Source organism: Centruroides sculpturatus, unplaced genomic scaffold (assembly GCF_000671375.1).
Source record: "Centruroides sculpturatus isolate CEXI.00-Female unplaced genomic scaffold, Cexi_2.0 scaffold88, whole genome shotgun sequence".
In the NCBI taxonomy this organism is placed as follows: Eukaryota; Metazoa; Arthropoda; class Arachnida; order Scorpiones; family Buthidae; genus Centruroides; species Centruroides sculpturatus.
Window position 1 is genome coordinate 872122 of NW_019384431.1, and position 27677 is coordinate 899798.

The following is a 27677-nucleotide window of genomic DNA, read 5'->3' on the forward strand; positions in this document are numbered from 1 at the left end:
TATATACATATATATATATGAGTCAAAAGTCTCCTGCATCCATTTATTTCATTATGAAAGTACTGAAAATATATTAAGAAATCACTTCATAACAAATGAGACTGGAAAGTAACACTGAATAAAACCACATTCAACTAGAGCTTTCTTTCATTCCAGTATTGTTTAATGATAATAAAATGTTTAAAAACAAATGTTTTCAATCTAGTTGAGATCTTCCTCAGGTCTACATGAAATGAAATGCGTTTGAATGTTAACATATTTTGAAAAAACGAAACTTTTCAAATTTTTGTATAAAGAGCAAAAAATAAACATCAAAAAACCTTTATCCATTATATTATCACAATGACTCAATCATGTTTGCATCATCATAGTTCTCATGTATGTACATATAGCATTTTCCAAGCATATGACAGTTATTGATCCTTTTTAAAGTTGATACAATGAGCCTGTTCTCTGGTTTAAAAATTTCTATGGCCTCCAGGGTTTCTATGTACTCAGGATGCTAGATGTTTTGACTATAGTTGCTTCATTGAGTAGGCATATAGTTGAACATCGTTATCAGACACGTAAGGGGCCAGTGCAGTGCTGTTTTTCTTTTTATTTATATCATATTTGTGTTCTGCTATTTAACTTTGAGCGAGTGTAAGGTTGAGCCTATATATTCCAGGTTGTTGTCAAATCTATCATCTCTCATGGGAACATTATAAATCCCTGGAATTCTGAGCAAGTTGTTACGATCCTTCCCATCTTTAAGGATAATAAAGATGATACAGTTGCATCTATATGTTAATTGTATATCCCCGTATTTTGCTATTTCTTTATATATTGGTAGCATGTTGTGATGGTAATCTAGAATGGTACATTGTGGTGTACGTACTCACAGGAAGTATTAATGTTCATGAGGTGTTTGTTGTTAGAGATGGCCCAGGCTAACGTTAAAAATAATTTTCATAATAATTTAAAACAATTAAGTTTATTCATGAATTTAAAATTCATTTTTTTTTAAAAGGAACACCAACATCTGTTTACACACTGCTAATTAAGAATCCAGAAAACAGTTGTAGACTAATTAAATAATGCTCTTTAACTTTGTTATTGGAACTTTTATGTTATCACTGTTCATTAAAAAATCTAGCTTTATTTATTTGCTTAACTTTCCCAGCATCATTTAAAACTGCATGTTTGGTATCATATTTTATTATTAAAAACTTTTTATAGTTTTAATTATTATAAAATGGCAAAAAGCTTAATTTTGAAGTTAGGAATAAGTTTTATAAAAAATTGTAAATGCTAATAATAAATAAAATTGCCATTAAGTCTGACCCTACTTGAGACATGATACATGACCCCCTTTATCTCACCACCCCATTGACTTTTAACCACCAAAATTTAATAGCATTAATACCCCTAATAGACAAACCTCCCTGCAAAAATTTCAGAAATTTTTGACAAAAAACACGAGTTTATTAAGTTTTGAAGAGGTTGAATAAAATCATGCCCCATATACACTAAAATCCATACACACAGAGGGGAAAAACCTCAAATTTTTTTTTGCTTTTCTTGACATTTCAAAATTTTCTGAGTCCAAAAATGTGAAAATCTTGGGGGTCATTTTCTGACTCATCACCATACTTTCCCTCTGTTATGTATAACTGAGCCAGAAAAGTAAAAATTACAACATAAGTAACCTTGAAAATCATTTAAGGTCAACAAAAATGTTCCATCCAATTCTCCATGCGTGACTTCCTATGTACTGTACTATATTAACAAAATTAATATATTTTTAGTGCTTTTGAAGTGAAAGGGACAGAAGAGACTTTTAACTTGTCCTGTATAAAATAAAATACAAGTTCTAAACTATCTGAACAACTAATTAAATGGCAGATTAAATTACATAAAATATTGCTTTTGACAAATTTAACCAACATAATTTTTTCATATATCAATACATAAATGAATATTCTATATACCAGTAGACCCTGATTATCCAAGGCGAACCTGTAAGTAAATGCATTACTTTTCTTATAATGTAATTCATAAAAGTTTAAAATAACATGCATTCCAAAATGATTTGTTTTTGTTACATGTTATCATTTAACTTCAACATGAAACAAACCATTCATATAAAAATTTAACTACAATAACACACATTCTTATTATTAAGACAAACTATTGTACATATTAGCTTATAATAAAATAATGTAAAAACAGTTGTTCTTTCTTATACATGATTATATTCACTAAGGTAAGGTACATTTGTAATTTTCAATCAGAAATGTGATCATTCTTTTTATGAGTTTTTGATTATATAAGATAACATTGGTCCATGTTATTTCAGTTAATCAAGGTTCTAATTCTACTATATTTATAATTTTAATAAAATTTACACAAAAAGTTTAGAGTTTCAAAGCAGGAATTTTTTTTGGGTCCAAAATATTCTGTACAGCTAATAATTTATTATTTGTATTCTATCTCAACTATATAAAATGTAATTATTTTTAAATTTAGAGTACTTTTGTAAAACACAACTTGTCAAAAGCAACAGAATATTTTGCAACAATATATATAGAAAGACAAGCATTTATATCTAAATAAAATATTCAAAAAAATTTATTAAAAAGTTAACATTCAAATTAACAGCATTCTTGAATCACATATTTATTTAAATATACACAACTTACATCAGGATGCTCTTTGATAGGAACATAAATCTTTTCAGAAAGTGAAATTACTGGTCCTTCAGGATCTGGTAATAATAATGGTTCTTTTTTGTTTCCATTATTTTGGAATAAAGAACTTCGAACTTTACCAATTTCTGAAAAATAAAACAAGAAACTATTTGCAATATGACAATAATAATAATAATAAACTAAAATAAATTAATTATTACACCTACAACGTTGTTTCATATTCTGTTTAAAAGAGTTAATGGAAAACAAATCAGAATACTTCTAATAATCAAATATAATAAAACTACATTGGTCTCAGTGATATGAAATGCTAGAATGTAAACAAATTTCTTACAAAAAAAATTTTAATCTCAAAAAGAAAAATTGGTACTTTTCTGTTAATGGGATACCAGCTGATATGGTAAGATTCAAGCTCTAAATGAGGGGTTTTGCACCACCCCCAGAATTTTGAACCCTTCATTATAAAATCAGCTCTAAAGATCAATTTTTAACATGTATCAGTATCATGCCTCTTCTACATGCTTCACACGTAGTCATGCACTTCAGTGCTTGCTATTGTTCACCCCTGTGAGCAATAGCAAGCACTTAAATTATTGATCACTTTCTAATTTTAAGGAGTGTGGGTGAGCCCCCACATGCCATAAAATTATATAACATTAACAACCAGTGTGCTACTCAAAGCCAGCACAGTCATGTGGACTAAATAGTTAATAGTTAAATTGGATAGTCTCAGCAGAGTGACATGGATGACAGTATTGCACATCAGATTAAAGTTACAACTGGCATCACATTAACAGAAAAAAACCAAAAAATTTTATAAAATGAGGAGGAGAGGTCATGAATGGTAATTAGGGATTTGGATGAAACTGGACTCAAATAATAGATGATGATAATGATGATAAACACTAGAAAATGACTGGCCAGTTACACATGGACCTTTCATATATGAAGGTCCAAAGAAACCTTTCAGATATATGAATAAAAACACATTTAAACTCTGCAGTATTTGGGGCATTAAGAAACCCACAAAATGTATATTTTTGAAATCAAAAGAGCTACAAGCTTTTGAATTTGTGCAACTGTTTAATTTAACACTGGATAAGTCTCACTTGTCAAAACATTTCTTTCTAAAAGATAAAGGATGAGCCTCACTGTTTCTAGTTTTACTTGTTATTCTTTGGAGCTGGATGGCTTAGACCAGTGTTCTTCAACCTTGGATCTGCAAACCAGCACTGGGGGCCTATTCTGAGTAGTATTGTTAAGCTAACGAATACGATAAAAACCAGTTTCTATTGGAACCACGTGATTCACATTTAATCAACTGTGAAAATGCTATTCTGAGCCATATTTAGTCCCGATAGCCACGTGCGATAACTAAGCTCTTATTATCGGTCACTCTCAAGCTGCCGTTAGGAACGTAACGAAAGCATAAACACACGTCTTTTGGTATAAGAATGATTTTACTTCACAAGCAATTAGAGAGACAGAGTTAATAAACTATGTTGTTGTATTGCTTAAACATAATTACCTTAAGTATTTATGAATATTATATGAATAATGTAATTGTTTTCTTGTTAAAATTTAAAGTAAGTAGCTATAGCATGAACATTATTTCTGAAATAGGTTTCATTTGCATATGTATAAATTAAAATGATAGTCATATATTTATATTCTAAGCCAGAGGTCTCCAAACTTTTTTTATCGTCGACCCCCTGCAACTTTTCGAAACCTCACATTGACCCCACCAAAAAGTTTGTGTTTCAAGCAAAAACAAAAAGCGCTTACTATTTTAATATATATCTTTTAATTTTATATTTTTTACATTTAATGTACAGTACATATGTTAATAATTTTTGTAACTGATAATCAATAAGATGGATAAGCTTGATAATCCTTAGCAAGATTACCAATATTCGGTTCAAAATTTGTAAGTTTTAGTCTTTTCATCGACCCCTCAATAATGTTATATCGACCCCTGGGAGTCGATATAGACCACTTTGGCGACCCCTGTTCTAAGCTCTCAGTTCCTTTTCGCCATCTTTCCAGATCTTTTTGTGAGCCGACTCCATTGGAATTCAGATGATCGGCTATTTCTTGCCACAATTTCTGGCAATATTTTATGGTAAAGAAAGCATATAACATCCCTGACATTAATTTAGGGTTGTCTTCTATAAAATTAATGAGCATCTCAAACTGCCGACTTGTAGTTTGCTGGCTTCGTTGGCCTTTCTTTGACATTTTAAAACAAAACTATTTCACTAGCACTGGTACACAACAATGCTGTATTTTTGTCATATGACTGCACATGACAAAAATACAATGTTAACTAAACTGTGATTAGTTAAAGCGTAACAGCTATCTATAGCCTAGAACCCAGACTCATCTCGACCGACTACCCGTAGCGAAACCCACTTAACGTGGAGCACAGAATAGCAATTTGTCTAAGGTTCGTTAAATGCCTTTTGCTAAGGGAACTTATTGAATATCTTGTGTATCACTCTCGTTGAGTTATCGGAAAAGCACAGAATAGGTCCCATGGTCTGTGGAAATTTCCTGCCAGTCCGTGAGAAATTTCATAGACTAGCAGGAAATTTTGTAATGACAAAATTATATTAATTACAAGCTTAAAATCTTATTAACAGTTTTTATTTATTTTTTATTATTGCAATTGTTTAAATAAAGTTACGACAGTCATGTGCATCACCCACATCTAAACAGTTTAAATCTAAGAAAATTTATCTTTAACCTTCTGCCAGTCTGCAAAATATTATTCCTATTTTTGCCAGTCTGCAGGTGTGAAAAAGTTGAAAAACACAGGCTTAGATCCATCATCTATAGTTGACATAGTAAGTATATTTAATGAAGAAACTATCATGTCCACAACTAACAAGGAGATGGCCAGATGTTTGCATCACCAATTCAAATGAAACTTTGTGAGCATGTAGCCCTAAACACAAATAGTTCCTTGTCCAAATAATAGCACCCACTTTTCAAGCATTTCTGAAAAACAGGCTGCTGAAAATTGACTGTTTAACTTATAAGTCTAGAAGTTCTATCCTAGAAATGGCAAGTAGCTGAGTGGCTAGAGCCCTTGCAAATACCTGTGGTTTTGGTTATTTTCAGTCAGAAAAGTGTTAAATATTTTGAGTAAACTTTTCAGATAGAAAATGAAATTGTTTAGCAGTTGGTAATCAAAATTTGTATAAATCAAATTATTTCATGAAAGTTTCATAGTCTCATGTACTCATATTTTAAAAAGTTTAAGTACCACAGTACTTTGGGGTATTGGCAAGCTTATCATCACTCTTAAAAACACTGCACAATTTTACTGCTAACCATGGTTGGCAGACAGATTTGTTGCCTAATGATGTTTGTGGAGAGAGCAAACACTAGGCAACATTTTTCTCCAGCAACCAGTCACATGATATAGCATTTCCAAACAATAGCTGCCGCTGTTAAGAGGTGTACTGCTATTGCTTTTTTTATTAGCAAAAATAAAGAAAGCGATGAAAGGAATATGATGATAAATGTCACTTCACACTACTGTACTTGTAAACTGGCATTAGTATCATCCAAAATGTTCACTGATTGGTTGTTGGTGACAACAAATTGTTTTTCCAAACTTTTAGAAAACTAAAGTTGACCAACTTATTTTTGAGCAATTCATTTTGTGACATAAAAATCTGCCAACAGACCACACTGAGGAGTAAAATTGTTTATTATTTGTCCCATTTTTAACGGAGGCAACATAACCATAAAAGTTGCAATTGTATAAAAAATTCCTACACAATCTTGTTTTCCTACTGTTTGTATATATGTTTTGGAGTGTTCGTAACAACATATTCAAAAATTATATGCCACCTCCTGCCTTGAAATATTAGCAACTGACTGAACAGGGATAAAGCTGGTCAAAGTTGGACTGGATTGATAAATTAAGGCACTTGGGCAATCTACAAAGATGGAGTAGAGCACATACTATATATTTCAAACAGCAGACAGCTTTTTCCACTTTAATTAGCATATTTAATCAAACTTTAAGAAAAACAGGAAAAAGCATCTTAAGTAAACAATGAGAAGGGGGAAAAAATTACAGCATTTGTTGAATCAGGCTTATTTGTGACTGAAATTGCAAAAAAACAGTAAAATCAAAGAAAGTTATTTACAGTTACTTAAATTTAAGAGAAATTTCAGCATCCAACAGGTCTAAGGTAGCTTACTATCAAAGAAACAAAATTCCAAGAGAAATTGCATCATAAAATACTTCAACAAGGCAGATCACATCTAGGAATGACATCAAAATATTACAATATATAATTTGAAAAATGGCAAAGGACAGTAAACATCTAGAGTAAGTTAAAAAGAAAGACACAAAGTCTACCAAGGATAAAATGGTAGTAAGAATAGCTGGCGTGAAAGAGTATGTCATGGAGAGTAGAATAGAAATCTATAGTATTTAGTGAAAAAAAAATTAAATTTAGATGATCCTGATGGTTTGTTTTGTTAAGTCACAGCAATGCAAAACTTAGGCAATCAGCCTAGGGGGATGCCATCCAGGAGGTCTTTTTAAGGATAACTGGTCCCTATTCAGGCATTACTGACATGGAGAAAACCTGGAAAACAAACATGGCCAGCCTGTCCTAGCGAGGCAAGAACTGATGACCAAACTCCCAGTGTTTGAGAAACAGAACTACTTGGCCATTGGTGGGCTGATGATCCTGGAGATTTTATTATTGACACAATCTCCAGAAAGAACCTGAAATAGTTTCAAACATTAGCAAGATAGAGAATAAATTATGACACAGGCTAATTTTGACAATAGTGGCAGTATCAATGTGAATTCATACCAATATGACTAGAATTCATTTAGAACAAAATATCTAGAATTTCTTCTAGAACAAAATATAAAAAGAATAGGGAAATTTAACATCAGATTAATGTAAAAACATACAAAACAGTAGAGAAAGGTAAACCTTTAACTGATACTAAATATACAGTAATGAACAACTTGAAAAATTTTATTAAAATTAAGTATATGAATATATATGAAAACTCAAACAACACAGTTCTACAGTTCCAAAATTAGCAAAACTTGTGATAATTTATGTTACAGTCGACCCCCGTATAAGATCATTGATTATTCCGTTTTATATGAATTCCATGTTGTACGAGTCACTTAGATTTTACAAATACGTGTACCGGGCTGTGAACGGCTCACATATTTGTAAAATTTAAGTGACTTGTACAACATGGAATTCATATAAAACGGAATAATCAATGATCTTATACGGGGTCGACTGTATTTATTACTTCATCAATATTAAAGGGATTATGATGTATAAAAAATATACATAAGATATGTATATGATAGGATCATTCTTTTTGACAGCAGTACTACAGACAGACAATCTTAAATCAAATTAATAATATAATATAGCTAAAAATCACTTTCCAAATGGAGGTAATCACTGTTCTTATTGATTCAGGTGCAATAATGACCAGAAGTAATCATGCTGACCTCTAAACTACAAGTGGAGCTTGTTTTTATCCAGGAAATTAAATGTTTTCTTAAATTTTGCTAGGATATTGCCAACAGCTTGATGTGAAGGCTTTTGAAGGTGTGGGTTGCGACAATGGATACAGCTTCTCATGTTGTTCTGTTATTGTCTTCACACAATAAAAACAAGTTCAATTTATAGTTCAGGAGTCAGCATGATCACTTCTGGTCATTACTGTACCTGAAATAATAAGAACAGTGATTTTCCTCATTTGGCAAATGACTTTTGGTCATACCATATAAAGAAATACAATTTGGAGTAGAGAAAGAAAAAACTATTCAGACATTACTATAATAAAGATCTAAATACAACTTAACTGTACAGAGATGTAAAAAACCAGTCAATATAAATAAAGCATTACATTTTCAATGAAATGCTTTAAATATGAAATATAATATTTTTAAAATGTACATAAATAAAATTAAAAATCATATAACACAGATTAAAAAAATAGCAGTATTTAAAATATTAAAATTAAATAACCATTCGTATAAATATATTAAATAATTGGTACAAAAATACAATAATGATAGAAATAATAGAATATATACACAATATATCCCTTTTCTCCATATACTTGATAATTATTTTTGTAATTTAAAAATTTGATTATAAATTAAATCATAATATTAACAACAGAACTTAATAAAATAAGAAACTCCATACAAAAATAAAAACTAAGATAGTAGATAACCCAACAAATATTAAAGACAAAACATATATACAAAATAACGTGCCCATACAATAATAATAATGAAAAGTTGTACCGTATACATAAAACTGGTAGAAAATTATAAGACAGATTAAAAGAACATATTATAGCTATAATATATAATTATGAAAATGCCATAATAGCCTATCACTATAATACCAATGTTTGCAAAATAAACCTGGAAAATATAATTTCTTTATATAAAGATTTATCTAAATTATCTTCTCTTATAAGACTTAAATACTGCTAATAAACTTATTCTAAATAATGAATTAGAACTAAATGAAATTTGGAAAAATTAATTGTAGATAATGATGTAACAAACATATGCAAGATAAAATGTTAAATCACTGAGAGATAACAACCTTTGTAGATAGAATTTGTTTTTATTTTAATATAGGTATCCATTGATTAAGGTGGTTAATTAATCCCTTGATGCTATGCATATATCAAAATCGTGTTAATCAAATACAGAGGTACTGGTATCTCAGTACTTGACTGAACAATCAGCAATCCACTAGAACAAATTTTCAGTTAACAACAAATATTTTTATTTTAATAAACAAAAATAGCAAATTCACCAACACCATATTTGCTGAGAAAAACATCTATGTTAAGTAAACACAGCTGTTAAAGTGGCATTAATTAAAATTTCTGCTGTGTACAAAAATGGATTGCCACAATTTTGTGAGTTAATCGAATCCTGCATTAAGGAAGAGATACCTGTAGTGTAAAACGGATAAGAAGTTTTATGACAAGATGCAGTAGAAAATTGGCTGTTTATAAAAAAAATGAACTGAATGCAAAAACTAACTACAGAAAATGATTAAGTGATATATTTCAATATTGTAATAAGTTTTAATAATTTTTAAATTATGTTGTCATATTTCCATAGTTACTATGATATGCTTTTTGTCTAGTCTTCTGAAGGGCTTGTGAGCACTACGATTGGCTTTACTTTACCGCTAGACTTATTACACCACTACAGGACTTTTTTACATTTTTTTTTAAATTATGTAGAAATTTAAATTTATATTCAACAGTCTTATTAATTGTGAAAAGGAAGAAAAAGAAAAATTAAATATTTAAAAATTTAAAATAGAAATTACTCTGAATGTAACACAAAAAGTGACAACTGATAAAGAATTTACAGAAGAAATAATTATTTACAATTTAGTTTTTCAAAACCGCAATACAGCGTATTTATAATTTGTCTAAATAAACTGTATTTATAATTATTATAAATTAATTAGTGTGAAGAGGGACTGAAGGTGTCCAAGATGCACTTCTCAGAATAAAAAGAATATAATAGCAAGGTTGCGGTCGAAGTTTTCATTTCTAAAATGTGAATGTCGCTTACAAGATAGTGGCACTCAACATTCATGTTTTAGAGATGTAAACTTTGGCTGCAACCAAAAGTTTAACTGTTTATTAAATGAAGATTTTATTCATATTTATTTATGGAAATAACTGTCAAATACATTAAAAATGTGTGCTGTAATGAGACACATTAAATAGTATTGTTTATATATACGAATCTAAGACTCATCTTAATTTCTACATGCTCACTCAGATTTTTTTTTGTTTTGTTTTTGAAAAAAAAAAAAACAACTTGAGACAATAAATACTGGACAAATAGATTTTGTTCAGTATTTATTGTAAGTAAAGTAAGATTTATGTCACTATTTTCCATAGTATCAAAGTTGGTAACATCATCGCTTGTTGCGCTAGGCTATGTTCAGACAGGCTCTTCTTGTGTTACATTGTGTCTAGTCAATCAAAGGCAGCATTATTTAAGGCATCACATCTATTTGTTTATTTTATTTCAATTTTTCCACGTCTGCCTTTTGTTAAAAACAATGACATCATAAGAAAGTAGAAACTTTTGTAAACAATGACGTCATTCAAATATTTGTTAACTGACATTCCATTGATACAATTATACAATCTGTGATTTCTAACTGACTGTCAACAATTGTGGTCTCCTGTGTTTTTGGTACTATAATTTTCTGGATCATGTAGAAAACTGTTCACTACACTTTAGGTTGTTCAATTTTTAATCCAGTTTTGGTTCCATTAAATCCAATTTCCAAAAATGGTGAAATTTGACTCCTCTCAAATTCTCACAAATGTTTTTCTTTTGGCATTGTTGCAAGTAAAATTATAGAATGGACATCACCTAGAATCCTTAAGAGTTGTAGCAAATCTAAACATATTAACAACCATTGTGAAAATTATTTACACATGTGACAGTCTTTTCCAAGTAATTTCATTAAAATTTTAACTTTTTCTAACTACAATTCTAATATTTTCATTAATTTAAATTTCTGGTTAGTAATTGCATAAATGTGTGTTCTTTTGATTAATATATTGTATATCAATAACAGAAATAAATAATTTTCAACAATATGGGAGTATATAAATTTTCAGCAACCTTAAAAATTTTTCCAGTACCTTATGATTCTCTTATTTCATAACATTTTCCTGTTTAATATAAATATTTATTAGTGTTTGACATGGCCTATTAAAACAACAGATCTATATGCAGTACTGATACACAAAAACAGAAACAAAATTCATTGATGTTTCTGTTTTTCTGGGCCTGTTTTACTGCTTGCTTCTGCATTATTTCAATTAGCTCAGACTAGCAGGATTCTGTATTCTTAAAGATACACCTAATACTTTCTACTTAAAATTCTATTTATTAAATGGACATTAAATTATATGATTAAACAATTTAGCATAATCCATAATTCCAAAAATATAAAAACATTAAAATGCTTTGGTATAATTAAAATTTGTTAAATAAATGTTTTCATTTTTAAATTATTTAATGTACAACCTTTGAATAAGGAAATGTATTCAAATAGATATTTACTGAAATCAATATACTACTACAGTCAATTCACCTGGAAACAAACACAAACTATAAAAGTTTCTCCATTGCCCTGGCAAAATGCCATTGTCATAACATTAATTTTCACATGATAAAGTGTACAAAAATTTTACCAGAATTTGTTAAACTGAACTGTAAATTACTTCATAACCCCATGAAATAACTATTTCCAATAATGTTTGCATTTGTTCTTTACACTTTTTGATGTGAAACATATACTTTATATACATAATAATATATAGTTTTAAATAATTTATTCCAATTTAATTAAATTTACCAAAGATTAACTACAACTTTTACTCAAAAAAAAAAAAAAATATATATATATATACAGTATATATTTATTTTATTTATTCATTCCTTTATTTGTGTATATATTTGAGTATTTATATATGTAAGGGATGTAACAAGTTAGCATTTTCCAAACTAATGCTCTTCTGCCCTCACTCTCTGCCAGCCACTACTGTTGTTGCCTCACTCAAGTTAAAAAGTAAACAGCATGGAAAAAGAAAAAAAGAATGTCACAACTACTAAATGAAACAGAAAACCAGACTCAAATACTATATGAATAGCCACAGGTAAAGAAAAATAAAATTTAATACTTGTTATTGTTCAGCTTTTTCTTTTTTATTGAGCATTGGTGTGTGTAAATTACTACTGTTTGCATATAGCAGCTCATTACACAATAATGTGTTGCTAGTGATTATGGAATATTGCATTTTTATAGTAACCTTTCAACTTATGCTGTCTACTAAAGCCATCAGCCTTATAGGTAGCCCACACTCAAATTTCTAGTTACATCCTTTTTATATATATAAAATGTGTGTGTCACAGGTAAAGTTTGTAAATCAGATAAAGCTAGAATTAACTAGATAATGTGATGACTTTATCCAAATCTTTTGGTTAAAGCAAGTAATAATTTTGAACTTTGACCATATAAAGCATGCTTTATCCAAACATAAGCAGATAAAGCTGACACATTATCCAAAAATAGATGGATAGAACAACAAGAACAAAACTTAAAATTTGAGCTTTATCTACTCCACTCTGGATAAATGAGATTTAGGATTCCACTTTATCTGGATAATCTGTAATCTTTCCAATGAAGGTTAGATGAATTAAAAAAAGAATTTTGTGTTTTCTCCAATTCTCTATGGACAATTTATTTCTCTAATGAATAAAAAAAAAATGTGAGCAAAAATAAATTTGCCATTTTTCAATAAAATATTAAATTTAGCTAAAAATAGTAAATTTAAAGCTAAAAATCATAGATTTAATTTCAAAGTACAATAATAAATAGTAATATTTATGATTTTTAGCTTTAAATTTATAACTTTTTAGTGATTTACAAAAACCAATATATACTGTACTATACATAGATCTTAAATGATATATACCAGAAATAAACACAAGTAAAAAACATAGATCCACTGATGATGTTTTTAACATTTTTGCATTTTTTGTGGCACTTATTTTTAAAGAAAGGTGGTGTCACAATATCCTTTTATGTGATCATATGTGTATCTACAAAAACTTTTAAGACCTATTTTTGCATTTGTCATCACTTGTATTTATTATTATTTAGTCCTGGAGTTTACAAGTGTTTTTTAAGAAGTTTATCATAAGCATAAAAAAATCATTGCCATATTGTTAATTGGTTTGAAGTCTTTCAATACATTGCCAGACCTGGCAACATAGTACCATTTCCACTACTCATGTAAAGGCTAAAAATGCTCATGCCAATAAAAAATGCTACATCTATATACAGCTCTATCTAAACAACAGGTAGATAAACTCCAAATTATCCAAATAAAGCTCAAATTTTAAGTTCCGTTCTTGCTTCAACCACTTATTTTTGAATAATGTCAGCTTATCTGCTTTTTATTTGGATAAAGCATGTTTTTTTACAGTTAAAGTAAAAAAATTAATAAACTTACTTGCTTTAACCAAAACCTTAGGATAAAGTTAGTATTAGCCAGCTAATCTTAGCTTTATCCAATTCACAGCCATCAGCTGTAGCATATATAAAATTTTAAATCAATCATAATTTGTATTTTTATTTACATATAAAAACTATTAAACATAAAAGAGTTATATTATTCTTCTTATTACTTCAACTACAAAATGTTTTATTATTGAATTAATAAATCATATTAAGTACAGAAAATTTTAATTAAAAAATAACAATTTTGTTTAAAAAACAGTTCATAACAACAAAGAAAATAAACAAAAAATCATTTTCACATGATTCATTTCATTTTAATAAATATCCTCACATGCTAGAATTAGATATTTCATGTAAATAATATACTAAAATTTTAAAAATAAATACTGCAATGCAGTTTCAACGTTTGCTCTTCTTTCCATTTTAATTATACAATGTTAGTAATTATAAAATAACAAGTATATAATATACAAAATGTTTACAAATTTACATCTAATACCAAAAGATTTAAACTTTTTGTTTAAAAAAACAATTTATTATAATGCTGTGAAATATGACTTTAATAAAATATACTGAAAAATGAATTTCCACAATTTAAACTTTTAGCTATGTTAATATTAAAAAGCTGTCATGCAACATTTTATAATGAATGACATAATCAACAAACTTCATATCAAACCCAAAATTTCACTCAAACTACTCAAGATCTTCCCTTTTTTTTGTCAACATGAAAGTGAAATAAGTATCATGTAAAACAAAGTTTTAAATAATATTTATCTCTGCTACCTAAAGCATATCATAAAAATTAGTTTTAGATTAAATAAAACAGGATAAAATTTCTAGATAAATAGACAAAGTAAAAATTACTGATAACCTTTCAGAAGTGTAACTATTGAATTATTTGTAAATATGATTTTACTGTAATATATTTCTTACCATCTATAATTTCCTTCGAATTAAAAATTTTTTCCGAGAAAAATTTATTGCACGAGATATTACAAATTAAATGTAGTCAGTAATTTACTGTTATGGTAAATTTTTGTTTTAGCTTCTTCACATTTCTGTTGTATGAAACATCTCACAAAAATATTTCAAAACAAATACAATTGTATAAAATTATTTAAGCTTTAAACTTTTACATTTTAAATCCAGCACCATAATAAAATATCAATTTATACTTGAAAAATTTAAAAACTTCATTAATAAAGAATTATTGAAAAAATATTGCATAGCATTAATTTTATGTCATTTACATCAAAATTTATACCGTAGTTATTCAAAAACATTTATATCATTAAGCATGTAAATTCTACATCTTATAAACTTGCTTATAAATCTATCATATATGACAGATTTCATTAACTAGTTATTTTTGCAGATAGTATTAAGTAAAAAATTCTGCAATAAAGTTTAAAATAATAATTCAAAATAAATATTCGCCTTCAATTTAATTTCTTCTTTCGACGTTAACACCGTAAAAGGTATTTTTAAACACCCAATTATGCAAAGTTCAACAATTACTTTGAAAAATGTTTATAAACTTATTAAATCTAACCGAAACATAAAAATAGATAATATATTATCAATAATGCTATTAAAGTAAATCTATATTAGTTAAAAGTTTTCAATTTATTTAAGAGAAACTAGAAAATTCTCAAATGTCCCTTTCAGTAACAGCATGAGCTAAAAACAAAGAAAATTGACATGCTTATAACATTAAGGAGTAAAGGAAAAAATTGTCTTATTACTTTCCCATTTGTTTTGTTATGTTTTCTTTTTTTTTTATTTTAAATTATCATGCTTTTTCCTTAATAGTATAAAAGCTTAAAAGTTTTTTTTTTAATGTTAATATAAATCAAATTATAAATTATAAATGTATGATGATGCAAATCTGTAATAGGACAAAACAATTTTGTTAGGGAAATTTCCTTTTTCTTTTTTTAATGTAAAGGGAAAAAAGAAGACTGGAATTTACCTTCATCAAGAATTCTTTCCAAATGCATAAAGACATTAGGAAAGGCTGAAATTTGTTTCTTATCTTTCAATAACTGTGCCAAGTAATCTGCTTTATTAGCAGATGTAGTAAGCATTTCCGTCATCTTTAAGTTCTTGTACGTACTTACAGTTAAGTCTTATACGATTTTAAATTAATATTAAACACTTATAAAGAGAAAAAAAGAATTTTGTCTTGTCAGAACATTGACTCCATTAAATGGCTTCTGGCTGAAGAAATAACTAGCGATCATAGCGCCAAAGTTGTCCGAATTTATAAACATTTTAATTTTTATATTTTAAGTAAATAAGTATTGATTAAAATTCACTTTTTAAATTTAATTTAATTTGAAATGATTTTTCGTCGTAAATATATTATTATTATTAATTTAAAAAAAAAGACTGAATTTAATTAAGCTGAATTATATTTAAAAAAAAAATACGTAATTTATAACATCGATTTTTTTTTACTGGGAAAAAATTTCTTGATTATCAAGTGCATCATTAGAAGCGTTTCGGACAGGAAAAAGTAAATAATTAAGTTATTTTATGCATTTTTAACGTTTTTAAAAAATTTAATTACTGATAAACCGGAATTTCTCACACACTCCCACAAAGTATACTCGGCTTTATAGGAGGTAATTTTTCTATTTTATAGACCCCCTGGGTTGTAGCGAGTTAAGCATAGCAATGTTATACATTTTAGAATTAAATAAAAAAAATTTCCGGCTTGTTTTCATAATTAAAAGTATTTTTACTCTAACTGATTAAAGCATATTTTCTTTAACAAAACGGATTTAAAATTTTATAATATTTTTTTATAGGTTTCATTACAAAGAAAATCACTGATAATAATTCATCGGATAAAAATTTTTTTTATAATTTAAACTTTTAATTACAAGCTTAGTCTTCCAGTTTCCTAAACTGTTTTATCATTTTTTTTCTTCCTTTCATATTAATATTATTTTTCTTAATAATAAGAGACGGCATTTTAATCCTTTTAACATCCAACACTAGTGATTATTAGTTTTACACAAAACGTGCCTAAATATGTATTAACGAATCGTTAATTTAAAATTTCTTCCACGTCAGTTTTATTAGCTGATGAATGTTTAAAACTGAACATAAATTAACTGTTACTCATAGAAAAGAGAAATTATCCCATGAATTATCATTTTACGCTGAAACTTCTCTGTATATTCCAATATAATCTGATAATTTGTAATGTTTAATAATCACATCAAGATTTATGTTGTGGAAGTCATTAAACTCATTACGGTTGTTAATGGTAAAGTTTCCTTTTTGTTTTGTTTTTTTCTTTAGATAATCATATATCTTTTATAGAAAAATTATTAATTTTTGTATTTTTCTAATCAATGAATTTGACAAGAGTTTTTTCATCTTCTTGTTAATCATTCAAATTATCGAATTTATTTGACAGTTGCACAGAATTATTTTGACAGTTGCACAGAATTATTAATATTAATGACTGATTTTATCTTTGTTTAAATATTTGCTCATTACTTATTAATATCATTGTTTTGTGTCTGTTATATTTCCTTTATGTTATACAGATATAGCTATACAACAGTAGTTTATCTACTCCTTCATATCTTTAATGATAAATGATACACTGGTTTATGTTTTTGTTTTATTGATTGTGAGTATGAATACTTTATAAATAATAGTGCATGCATATGTGTGTGTGTGTAACTAATGCCAAATGTTTATTTGATTTATATTAATTCTAATAATTAAACAACTAACTATACTTAAGAATCATGATTTTTATAATATAGAGTGTTTAAAACAGTTGATAGTAGAGGAGAAGGTGGTATTATGGAACCCCAATTACATTTTAGTGAATTGTAAACAAGGTATCATAACTACATCCACAGTTTTTGTGCGAAAAGTACCGGTAACTAGTAAACTAAATGTTCCTAATTGGATTTTTCGCTAGTGTAATTATAAGTATGGTTTTTGAAGGCTTTTGTACAAAAAGTCCGAAAGTAGGCTTAGAGAAAATCGGGTGGTAATATGGAACCTTACTGTATATTTTCAAAAAAATGCTTTAATGTAGCCAAAAACAAATAGGAAAGGACAAAAAATGTTAAATAATTACCAAATTATTTACTCCAATGTATTTTATCGCAAAAATGCTTTTATAATAGAAAAATATGACCTCCATCAACAATATATATTCCAGCAGCTCTTTTTCGATATTCTCGGGAAGAATTGGCTTTCTACCTAGTGTCTTTTTCACAAATTGCTCTGGAGGAATGTCTGCTTGCAAATAGAAAGTTCGGAGGAGTTGAGTTCCATATTACTGTAAAAGCACCAATGGGGTCCGTATTTCACGCATCGCCATCTTGAATTAACTTATGTCTGTCAAGACCAAAATTTAAAAAACGTGAACATCACACAGATTAATACGTACCCCTAAGTCTCTGGAACGGAATACATGCACCAGTGAACCTACAACTACACGATTTATATTTTAAAAATAATTAAATTCACTTAGCATTCAAAACTTGCGAATTTTGAAAAAAAACAAATTTGCTGATTAAATACGGACAACTGTTTAACTGAAGTAAAACGGGTTTTCCTCTTGCTATGGATGTCTGCCTAGTTCAGTTCAGCCACATTCCGCAACAGTTCGCCTTTATTATCAGTTCGAAATGGGGTGGTTCCATAATACCCGCAGTGTTCCATAATACCACCTTCTCCTCTACAAATATTATTATTTAAACCACAATTACATTCAGATCTGTATAAAAACATGCTGAAAACTATATTAAAAACAAGTTATAACATTGTACAGTTGAATTTTTCTAAATTCATAATTAGCATTTTAAGACTTATCTAGTCATTTATTTTACGTTTCATATATTTTGATTTAAATATAAATCCAAAGTTAAATTTTTAACGATGATGTATGTCCTATGTCATCAATTTATGATGCGAATATTTTCTAAAATCGCTTTTCAAAAATATAGTGTTGACTGTGTTGACTGTGGTTTATTTAGATCGATAGTAGATTTAATATCTCCCTATGGGATATTATCATATTTTATATATGAAATTTTGAAATCGTGAAATATCTGTTAAAAGTAGATGTAGCCTAATTCAGTATGATAAAAAAAAAAATGATTATGACAGAGAACTTGAATCATTTATCATTTATTAAATGTATCAGAATTTTATATATAAGTAATGTACTTATATCATAAGTTGATGATGTCTTCATCTAAAATTCAATAAAAATCTAATTATTATTTCATTTCTATATCCATGATTTTTTTTCTTTCTTTTTGTTCTTACTATAATTCTTATTTTATATATTTACAGCTTCAGCTTTAAGCTATTTTAATATCATATCATTTTCATGAATTTACCAACTTTAAATTTGTTTATTTTATTTTAAACCCAATTATTGAAAAGCTCAGTGAATATTAAACAAGTTTAATTCATTTTTATTTCTTTTTTAACGTGGAATAAACGTCAATAATGGTTGTTATAGCCTAAGTTATTCGTCTACCTGCTCCTAATTCAAAATAAAAAAACAGCAACCGGAGAAATCTATCTTTATTTAATGAATGTGGTACAGAAAATGCGTTGAAAGAGCTTTGTGTTGGTTTGGACACATAGAACGATTGAATTGAATTTGATTAAAAGGTTATATCATAGGACAAATCAAAAGTAATCGGGAAAAAGAGCGCTAAGAATAGTGGAGTAAGACCAAGTACCATACTCGAGAATAAAATAAATGTTGAATAAAAGGAGTCGGCTTGTGTAAAGAGAATTATTGATGTGGCTGAAGCAAAAATTGTGTTGCTTGAATAAGTGTAGTTATATGGAAACGGATACAGTAAACTTATAGATGTTAGGGCTAAATTAATTCAGTCTTTTTGGATTATTTCCAATTCCTTAAGGGAAAAGGTGTGAAAGTAAGTAATTATAGCCAATATATAACATTAAAATCGTAAACTTTTAGAATCTTCAATAATTTGTACAACTTTATTATTGATTTCTTTATCTCGAAATTTGTTTTTCCTATTCCGTATCAATATAAGAATCTAATGCTTGATTTGTTCTAATCATTCTTTATGTTGAAGAATGCTAGATTTATTCTTTATCCACCTAATCTACTGGCCAAGTGATAGCGTTCAGATCACATTATCAGAAAAATCCAGAAACGATTTTTGTTGATCCTCATCCTTCGAAATCGCTATGAATTTCTCTGGTCAACTAACGATTCTTTCAGATCTAGTTTATTATAACTAAACCGAAATATGCAATTGAAAATTTTCAAAACAAAAAGTTTCCATAGTTATATATCTCTTCAAAATGGCCAAGTTGGATGAAAATATATCACTGCATTAACCTACTTTTTAGAAGTTCGGGTCATTATTATTTTTAATTTGAAATTTTAAATCAATGAAATTAGAAAATTACAGTCTAAATATGTCATAGGCATTTTTTTTTTTTAAATTTGAAACTAAGTTGAAACTTATATTCTGTAAGACAATTTTAAATTAGATTTGAATATGAAAATATATAATTATATCAATGAAGTTAGTTTAAAGTAATTTTTACATAAATTATAACTTTATATCAAACAAATAAAATATATTTTTGTTTATATTAGCAATTTATATATCTTTTCTGTACTACTTAGTTAAATTATAGGCTATATATAATTTTTTTTAAATTTTTAGTTTAAATATTTATGAGAACAAGTTGATTCCTTGTTGTTATTATTATTAATATTATTATAGTTTGACAAAACTATAAAAATAAATGTATACAATCGAATAGAATAATTTTCCAAATGAAAGGAAATTTTTAGAAATGTTCAAACTTAAGTTTGGAAAGAGTTCAAGTCTTACTAGTGTTATAACTCTATGCATTAGTCAAGTCTGGATAAACGTTGGTGACTTTGCCAGTTTTGACGTCACTTTATGTTCCTGTCTAGAATTACAGTGAAAAAATGGCAAAGGACAAAATTTCACCATTTCTAAAATATTTATTTATCGAAATTTTCTATTTTAAAAAGATATTTATCTAAAGTAGGCTTGTGTGTCGATCATTACATTTTTATTTTCTTATAAAATGTATCGTTATTATCATACATAAAAATGTCTTTTTTTAAGTTTTAGTGAATGATTTAAAATGATTAATAAATAATTTAATGGAAAAATAATAAAAATAATAGTTAAAATAAGTTCTTTAACCATAAAATGTTATTTTCTACAGTTTCTGTTAAACTTAGTTAACTTCTCAGTTTATCTACTTATCTAATACTTACTGACTTTAACTTAATCAGTAAATATGATAACGTGTAATTTTATCAGGTACAAACTAAGTGTTAAGTTTACAGGCGATTATTAATACATTTATCAGCGTGCGTACACAACTCAAAATATTGTATCAGTTGTTATAATTTGATAAAACAAGAAGTACAATTGAAAATATTACCCTGATTATAAATTAAAATCAAATAAACTTTAGTTAAATTATCTTTAAAACTGTATCTATATATATATACATATATCTTTATTTAATTTAACAAAATTTTATGGATCGTTTGGCGAGATGTTCCAGCAATTAATGTTCTAAAGTTTTATTTTGAATTGCAAATGAACTTGATGGCATTATTTTGTCGACTCTTGCCAAAGAAATCTTTAGCATGGAATATTTCTCTTAAAAGAGACTTTCGAGACATTAAAATTTGCATTTTCTTCAAACTTCTTTTAATATATTTTTTTCTTTTTCTTTCCCTCTTTTCGAATATAAAAGAGAGACGGAGGGAAAATACTACTAAGTTTATTTCTACCACGTTGTTTCTGACAATCTAGTGACATTGCCTTCACGTGACGTCTTTGTTCTGGTGCCAGTTTGAGTTTTGCTTTTTATACTTTTTTACAAATATACATACTACATTTAGCCTTTTAATATTTTTCTTTTGTCGGCATGATCTAAGATTAGACTATACTATTTGACCTTTAAATATTTTTAAAATCTTCAGTTTAACATTTAAATCTTATATAGTGATCTAAACAATAAAAATAAATAATAGATTTGTTTATTTTTCGGTTCCAATGATTGTATATAAAATTAATAACGTTCGTAAATGCTAATGATTTAAAGTTATACTTAAAATATATTTTTTTAAATATATAAAAGCAAAAAATGCCAGAAATACTAGAGAATGTATGATGAATTTTATTGCTTTTAATGGAGATGAATGATACTAATGTGAAGAAAACTGATTAAGGCCGTTGAGTTAGATACAAAAAGCAAGGTCGAGTAATTATTAATGATACGAAGCTCTGGGCAAAAAAAATAAAAGGAAACTTTATGGGCTTCGCTCACACAGAAATTATCCTAGAATTTAGTAATGATAATATAAGAAAACAAATACATCAACATGTAATACAAATAAAAGAAAAAATAATAATAAAATAAAGATAAATTATTCTCGAGAAATCTCCATCTAAATTTTTAATAAAGTCTAAACGATAAGATACTAAAGTAAAAAATATATTTATTTATATAAAGTGAATAAATGTACATATTTATCATTTAAGTTATAACATGTGGAGATTTTGATTCATGTTATGGCGACCACTCAAAGAAATAGCCTAAGTAATCTTAGTCAGCTGCAGGCATTGATTTCTCATATGTGATGCTTTTCCGTTATAGATAAGTTAACTCTACGATTATCCATCAAGTTGATTATCCAAGTGTAGATAATATACGAAGATCCAAGATACTAGATAGTTTAACCATTGATTAAGTTTATAATGAAAACAATGAGTTATCTGTGTAGTGAGTGTCTTTAGGGATGTATAATTAGCCGAGTTTGACGTCACGCAACTCACAATTTAAATTTGGTTCTTTCTCGGATGATACCACGCTACAAAAGTTTGAATAGTAAATATTTGACACAACATTAAATTTTCAAATTTATCATTAATCTTGAATAAACATCTCTATCCAATTTAATTGTTTGTTTATTCTGTAAATATTTAGCAATGAGTTTGAATAGCATATTTACTTCGAACGAATAACGTCATATGGATATTTCTATATTGAATTTAAACTTATTTTTAGTTTAAATTTTTATGGTGCATAATTTTTTATGCCTATATTTTAAATTTTCTGGAAAACATAACAATTATTCAAAGAGATAATAATGATTAGGCTAATAACAATTAAGAAAATATAAACTTTTGTATCCACTTTGTCAATGTTTTCAAGCTTCTCGTAAACAGAAAGAACTAGAGCTGAAATTTTATATAATTTGCATCATTTTATACCGAATGGCACTCGAATTAAAATTTTATATTATTTACTTTTCCCCCGCCTGTCCTGTATTCTTCCTTAAACGTCTCTCGTTAATTAAATATAATATTTTAAAAATTATCAAATAGTAATTTTATAGATGCTGTAAGTAATTAAAATTTAACTAAACTCGAATACTACTTTTTTACGAAATTTGACTTTAAAACTGAATGTTTAATGAATACGTTTTACAAAATTAATTAATTAAATTAATTTTTTAAAACGTATTTATTAATATCGCACGGAGAATATAGAATTTATTATTAATAGAAAATAAGCTTTAAAAAGTATGCTCTTAATTAAACTTTTGTTCGTTTTCGTCTTTAATATAGCTGTTTTTCATATGAACTGATGACTGTTGACTGTATATCTGAGTTGATGTTATCTTTGAATCAACTTGGATTACAAATTTTAAATTTTTAACGTACTTATTAAAAGAATTTCTTTAAAAAATATCTATATTACATTGCATTTTGTTACAGATGATACGATTCTGTTGTGTTTGTTGACGGAAATCTTACCTTAGCAATTTTAATTAAATATTGATTACAAAAATATATATGTAATGATATAATTTGTAAATTATTTTTAACAAATGAAACAAAATATTTAATTATTTATTATACTTACGAATTTTAAATGAATGTAAATTATGGATGCAGATTAAAATGAACAGGCACAACTTTTGAATTACAGTATATCTGACACAAAAGTCAATTATAATTCATTAATTACATTCTCATTTTGCATCCGGAAGTAAAATCAAGAGTTTTTTTGTGTGTTTTAATTACTTTATTCTATTATAATTACTAAATAAATATGAAAAACTTAATTTATGAATAAGTATTTTTTTCATGTAGTTGATATTATAATTTGCTTGGGTGGAACAGAATAAATGCCTATCAAACTTCTTTCTTTATAATATAAAGGATTCAAATCAATAATTGTTTAGACATGTACGACCTAATTTTTGCTTAAGGTTTAACGATTTTAGGCCCTCATACATTCATAAATATAGGCCTATATTTGTTTACGTATGAGGCCCTAATACTGTACTTGATATTCTATATGATCTTAGATATTAGTAAGTATGGAATTTAGAATAATCGACTGAGTGGAAATCGTACTTACTAACAAGTATCTAAGATCATGTGCAACGTGATACGAACTTTATATAAACTTATATAAAGAAGCTCCGTAAGTCTACGCTTTCCTAGGGCCTCTCACAATCTAAAACCGTTACTTGTTCGAATTCTACCTTCGTCGAATTCTCTTTACTGTTTATTTAATAGCATTTTCGTAATTTTAATCACAAACCAGCTACAGAAGATAAAAGCTTATTTATCAATATAAAAATAGCTCTTGTTTGAATGTAAGTACAGATTATAATTTCATTTTTTCTATTAATATTTAAAATAGACTATATAAAACTATTAGAAGTGTAATGTAAATATAGACTATTTATATTTTCATTTTTACACACGTATATAAAAAAGGACTTCTATACAGTAATACCACTAATAGCAAATAGATGATCCTTGTAAAATACGAAAACAAATTAAGCTACAGTGATAAACAGTGACTAAATCTAAATGAGTTAGATCGAATATTTAGAAATTCGATTATATAAATAAATATAAATTACTTTCTTAATTTATTTATGTGTCCTTTGAGTCTAGAACTCCAGACTAGTATCATTTACATTATCGTGACCTAATAAAGTAGATGTACGTTCAAAAATAAGCAGATTCTATATCAAACAGTGATGATCGAAGATATTGATTATGTTTTATATATTATTGATTAAGTCAAAATTTAAATTTTAAAATATTTTTATACAATATTTAGGGCCTAATATTCTACATAAAAGAGAAATCTAACTATTTCCTTAACGTTTAGTGCCTCTCTGTTTTATTTTTATTTTTTATTTAATCTAAATTATTTATGAGTATGAATATTCAACGAAGTCAAAGTTTCGATTAAATAGATTATATAAATAATTAATGTTTATATGGAAATTTTCAAATTATTATCTGGCTATCATTATAATTTTTTAATAAAGTAAACAAATTTGACCGGTAGTAAATTGAATATTATGTACCGTACTTAACTGTAAACTTTGTCTATTAAAAATGTATTACAATGAGTATCTTTAGTGTTTTTTTGGCTCATAAAATCTTCTTTAAATTCAAGAAAGTTAACTATTTAACTAAAAAATAAAGCATAAGAAAGTTAACTTTATATAAATATTTTTAAAAAATTCATGTAGTGAATTCTTAAGTAATTTCACAACTTATTAGTCAGACGGGAAATAAACGCTTGACAGTAGTTAATTTACTATCTTTCCTTTTTTATTATTATTATTTATAATCTCTATATTTTTCCTTTCCATTTTAAATAAATTTAAGATACAGCTATAGAAAGTTATTGCAAAAATTAAAATTTATAAAAATTGTATTGTTAGACCATAAAATTTTCGAAATATGGAAAAGAATTATGGATATGATGCTTTTAAAGCAATTGCGATCAACAGATGAGTATCCTCTTAGAATAAATCTGATTTGAGTTGTAAAATGAGATAGTTCTCTAGAGCTTTCTGCGATTTCTGCTATTGACAAAAGTGTGCTTTCTTCTTATTCCAGATGCTATCTAATCCAACGTGTTCCCTGAATAAATATCGATCAAAAAGTAACGAGATGTCCATCTCTACATTTTCTCGGCCATCATTTTATCGTAGAATTTATGTTATCGTTTAGATTTAACATTAAAGTATATAGTTCCTTTCTTTTTTTTACTTTTTAAATTCATATGACGATGATTTACTTCCCTTTTTTACGAATAAAGAAAGCAACATGTTATTTTTTATATTCAGTCCAGATAAAAGTCTCATTTTTCACCTGAATGTTTGAAAAGAATTTTTAACGAATATTATTCTAGTGCTTATAGTATGACACTTTATCCGTTCGTTGTCTATTTGTAACCCAAAGATTTAAATTTCTTACATTAAAAAAAAATTGTAAAATCCATTTTAAAATTTTCAAAGATTCTTATTTAGTTTTCTTTCTTTTTAATGTTTGCCATACGACTATTAATAGCGTAAACGATAAGAAAAATTAGCAGTTATAATGATTACACGAACAGATTTAATAATAAACTGTAATCTTTGAAATTCTGTGTATAGCGAGTGATCGTTCTCGTATTTAACATATCCATCAACCCATCAACTCATAACTGGTTTCCGAATTTAGTCACATTTCCTACGAAGATAACTTTTGCGAATTTTTGAAAAATTGGCATGATTGCTATTTTTAAATCCCTGAGGGACGGAGTATAGAAATGTGGCTGCATCTTTTCGTAAAAATCGATTTTTTTGTGCCAAATTTAGTACACTGTAAATCGGTTGAATATATCATCAAAAAAATTCTTCACATATAAACATATGGTTTTACATATATAATCTCAATATATTCGAAATATAGACCATTATCTATGAATCTTATAAATAATAAGTCTTTTAATAACTTCTATTTAATTTATAAAGTAATTTTAAACTGAAAACAAGAAGTAAAATTAGTTTAAAATACATTTTATATTTAAACTTTGAAATTGTTATTTACAAGATCTCAACTTTTCCATTCAAAATTTTATCTGCATAAAACTTTTCTGATACAAGAAATGCTATTAATGTTTTATGTTTTTTTGCAAAAGAGATATTTTTCTTAAAAAAAAAAAAAAAAAAGGAGAGACTTTCGACACGTGTTGTTGTCACTCTCGTTGACGAAGAAAAGTTAAAAATAGTGTTCAAAAACAAGGTGGAAAAGGAGGAGAAAAGCTTGTTTGCCAAATGTCTGCTACTATCCTGAAATTCTTCATGTTTCGTATCCTGTTTTAGGAAAACTTTCAACGAAAATCGATAAGAATTGCTTCTTGTTTTTATTTTTTATTCATTTTTTTTATATTTTTACAAGCATACAATGTTTCGAAAATATAAATAATGTATTTTTATATTATAAATTTTATAGATTGCATCTTAATAAAATTATATGTATAAAAAAAAAAGGTATAATTAATAAATTTTAACCATAAAAATTTCGTTTTAAAAATTTCTAATATAATTTTAAAAAACCAACTGTAAAAATACATAAAGTCAAATTCCTCCAGAATTTATTTATAGAAAAATATATTAAAAGTGTAACATTACATTTGGCTTCTTATTATTAATTAAATTTATTTAAATTAGTTACGCATGTGAAAAAACTTGTGTAATAGTAATTAGCTATTGACGTCATATAGCGTGTGATGAATGATTGTAATTTGTTACTATAATAGAACGTATTGTATGGTAGACTAACTTTTGAAAGCAAGGATAGAAAAATAAGGAAAAAATTTCTCAATTTTTTGATATACATAATAGGAAAAATTGAATTACATAAGCTTTATCATATATCAGAGAAAATTAAGTTAAATTAAATTAAAATTATACTCTAATATCAAGCTTTATTTTTAAAGTAAAAAGTCTACAAACTTCCTATTATAGATA

The 27677-nt window shown here is 27.0% G+C and overlaps 2 protein-coding genes across 3 annotated transcripts in view; one reads left to right on the plus strand and one right to left on the minus strand.

Annotated features, from left to right (window-relative positions):
- LOC111619742 (protein held out wings-like) overlaps positions 1–16042 on the minus strand; it is a 79957-nt gene extending 63915 nt beyond the window's left edge. Inside the window, exons 1-2 of one of the 2 annotated variants that reach the window (XM_023361554.1) lie at positions 15774–16042; positions 2682–2815 (exon numbers count right to left, since the gene is read on the minus strand). In XM_023361554.1, the coding sequence (XP_023217322.1) occupies positions 2682–2815; positions 15774–15897 (258 nt within the window). In that variant the 5' untranslated portion in view covers positions 15898–16042. The remainder of the gene's footprint in view (positions 1–2681; positions 2816–15773) is intronic. The other variant, XM_023361553.1, reaches the window with a different exon arrangement.
- Positions 16043–16277: 235 nt separating this feature from the next.
- The window catches only part of LOC111619738 (suppressor of lurcher protein 1-like), a 115825-nt gene continuing 104425 nt past the window's right edge, over positions 16278–27677 (plus strand). Inside the window, exon 1 of the mRNA XM_023361543.1 lies at positions 16278–16319. The gene's annotated coding sequence lies outside the window, so the exon portion shown is untranslated. The remainder of the gene's footprint in view (positions 16320–27677) is intronic.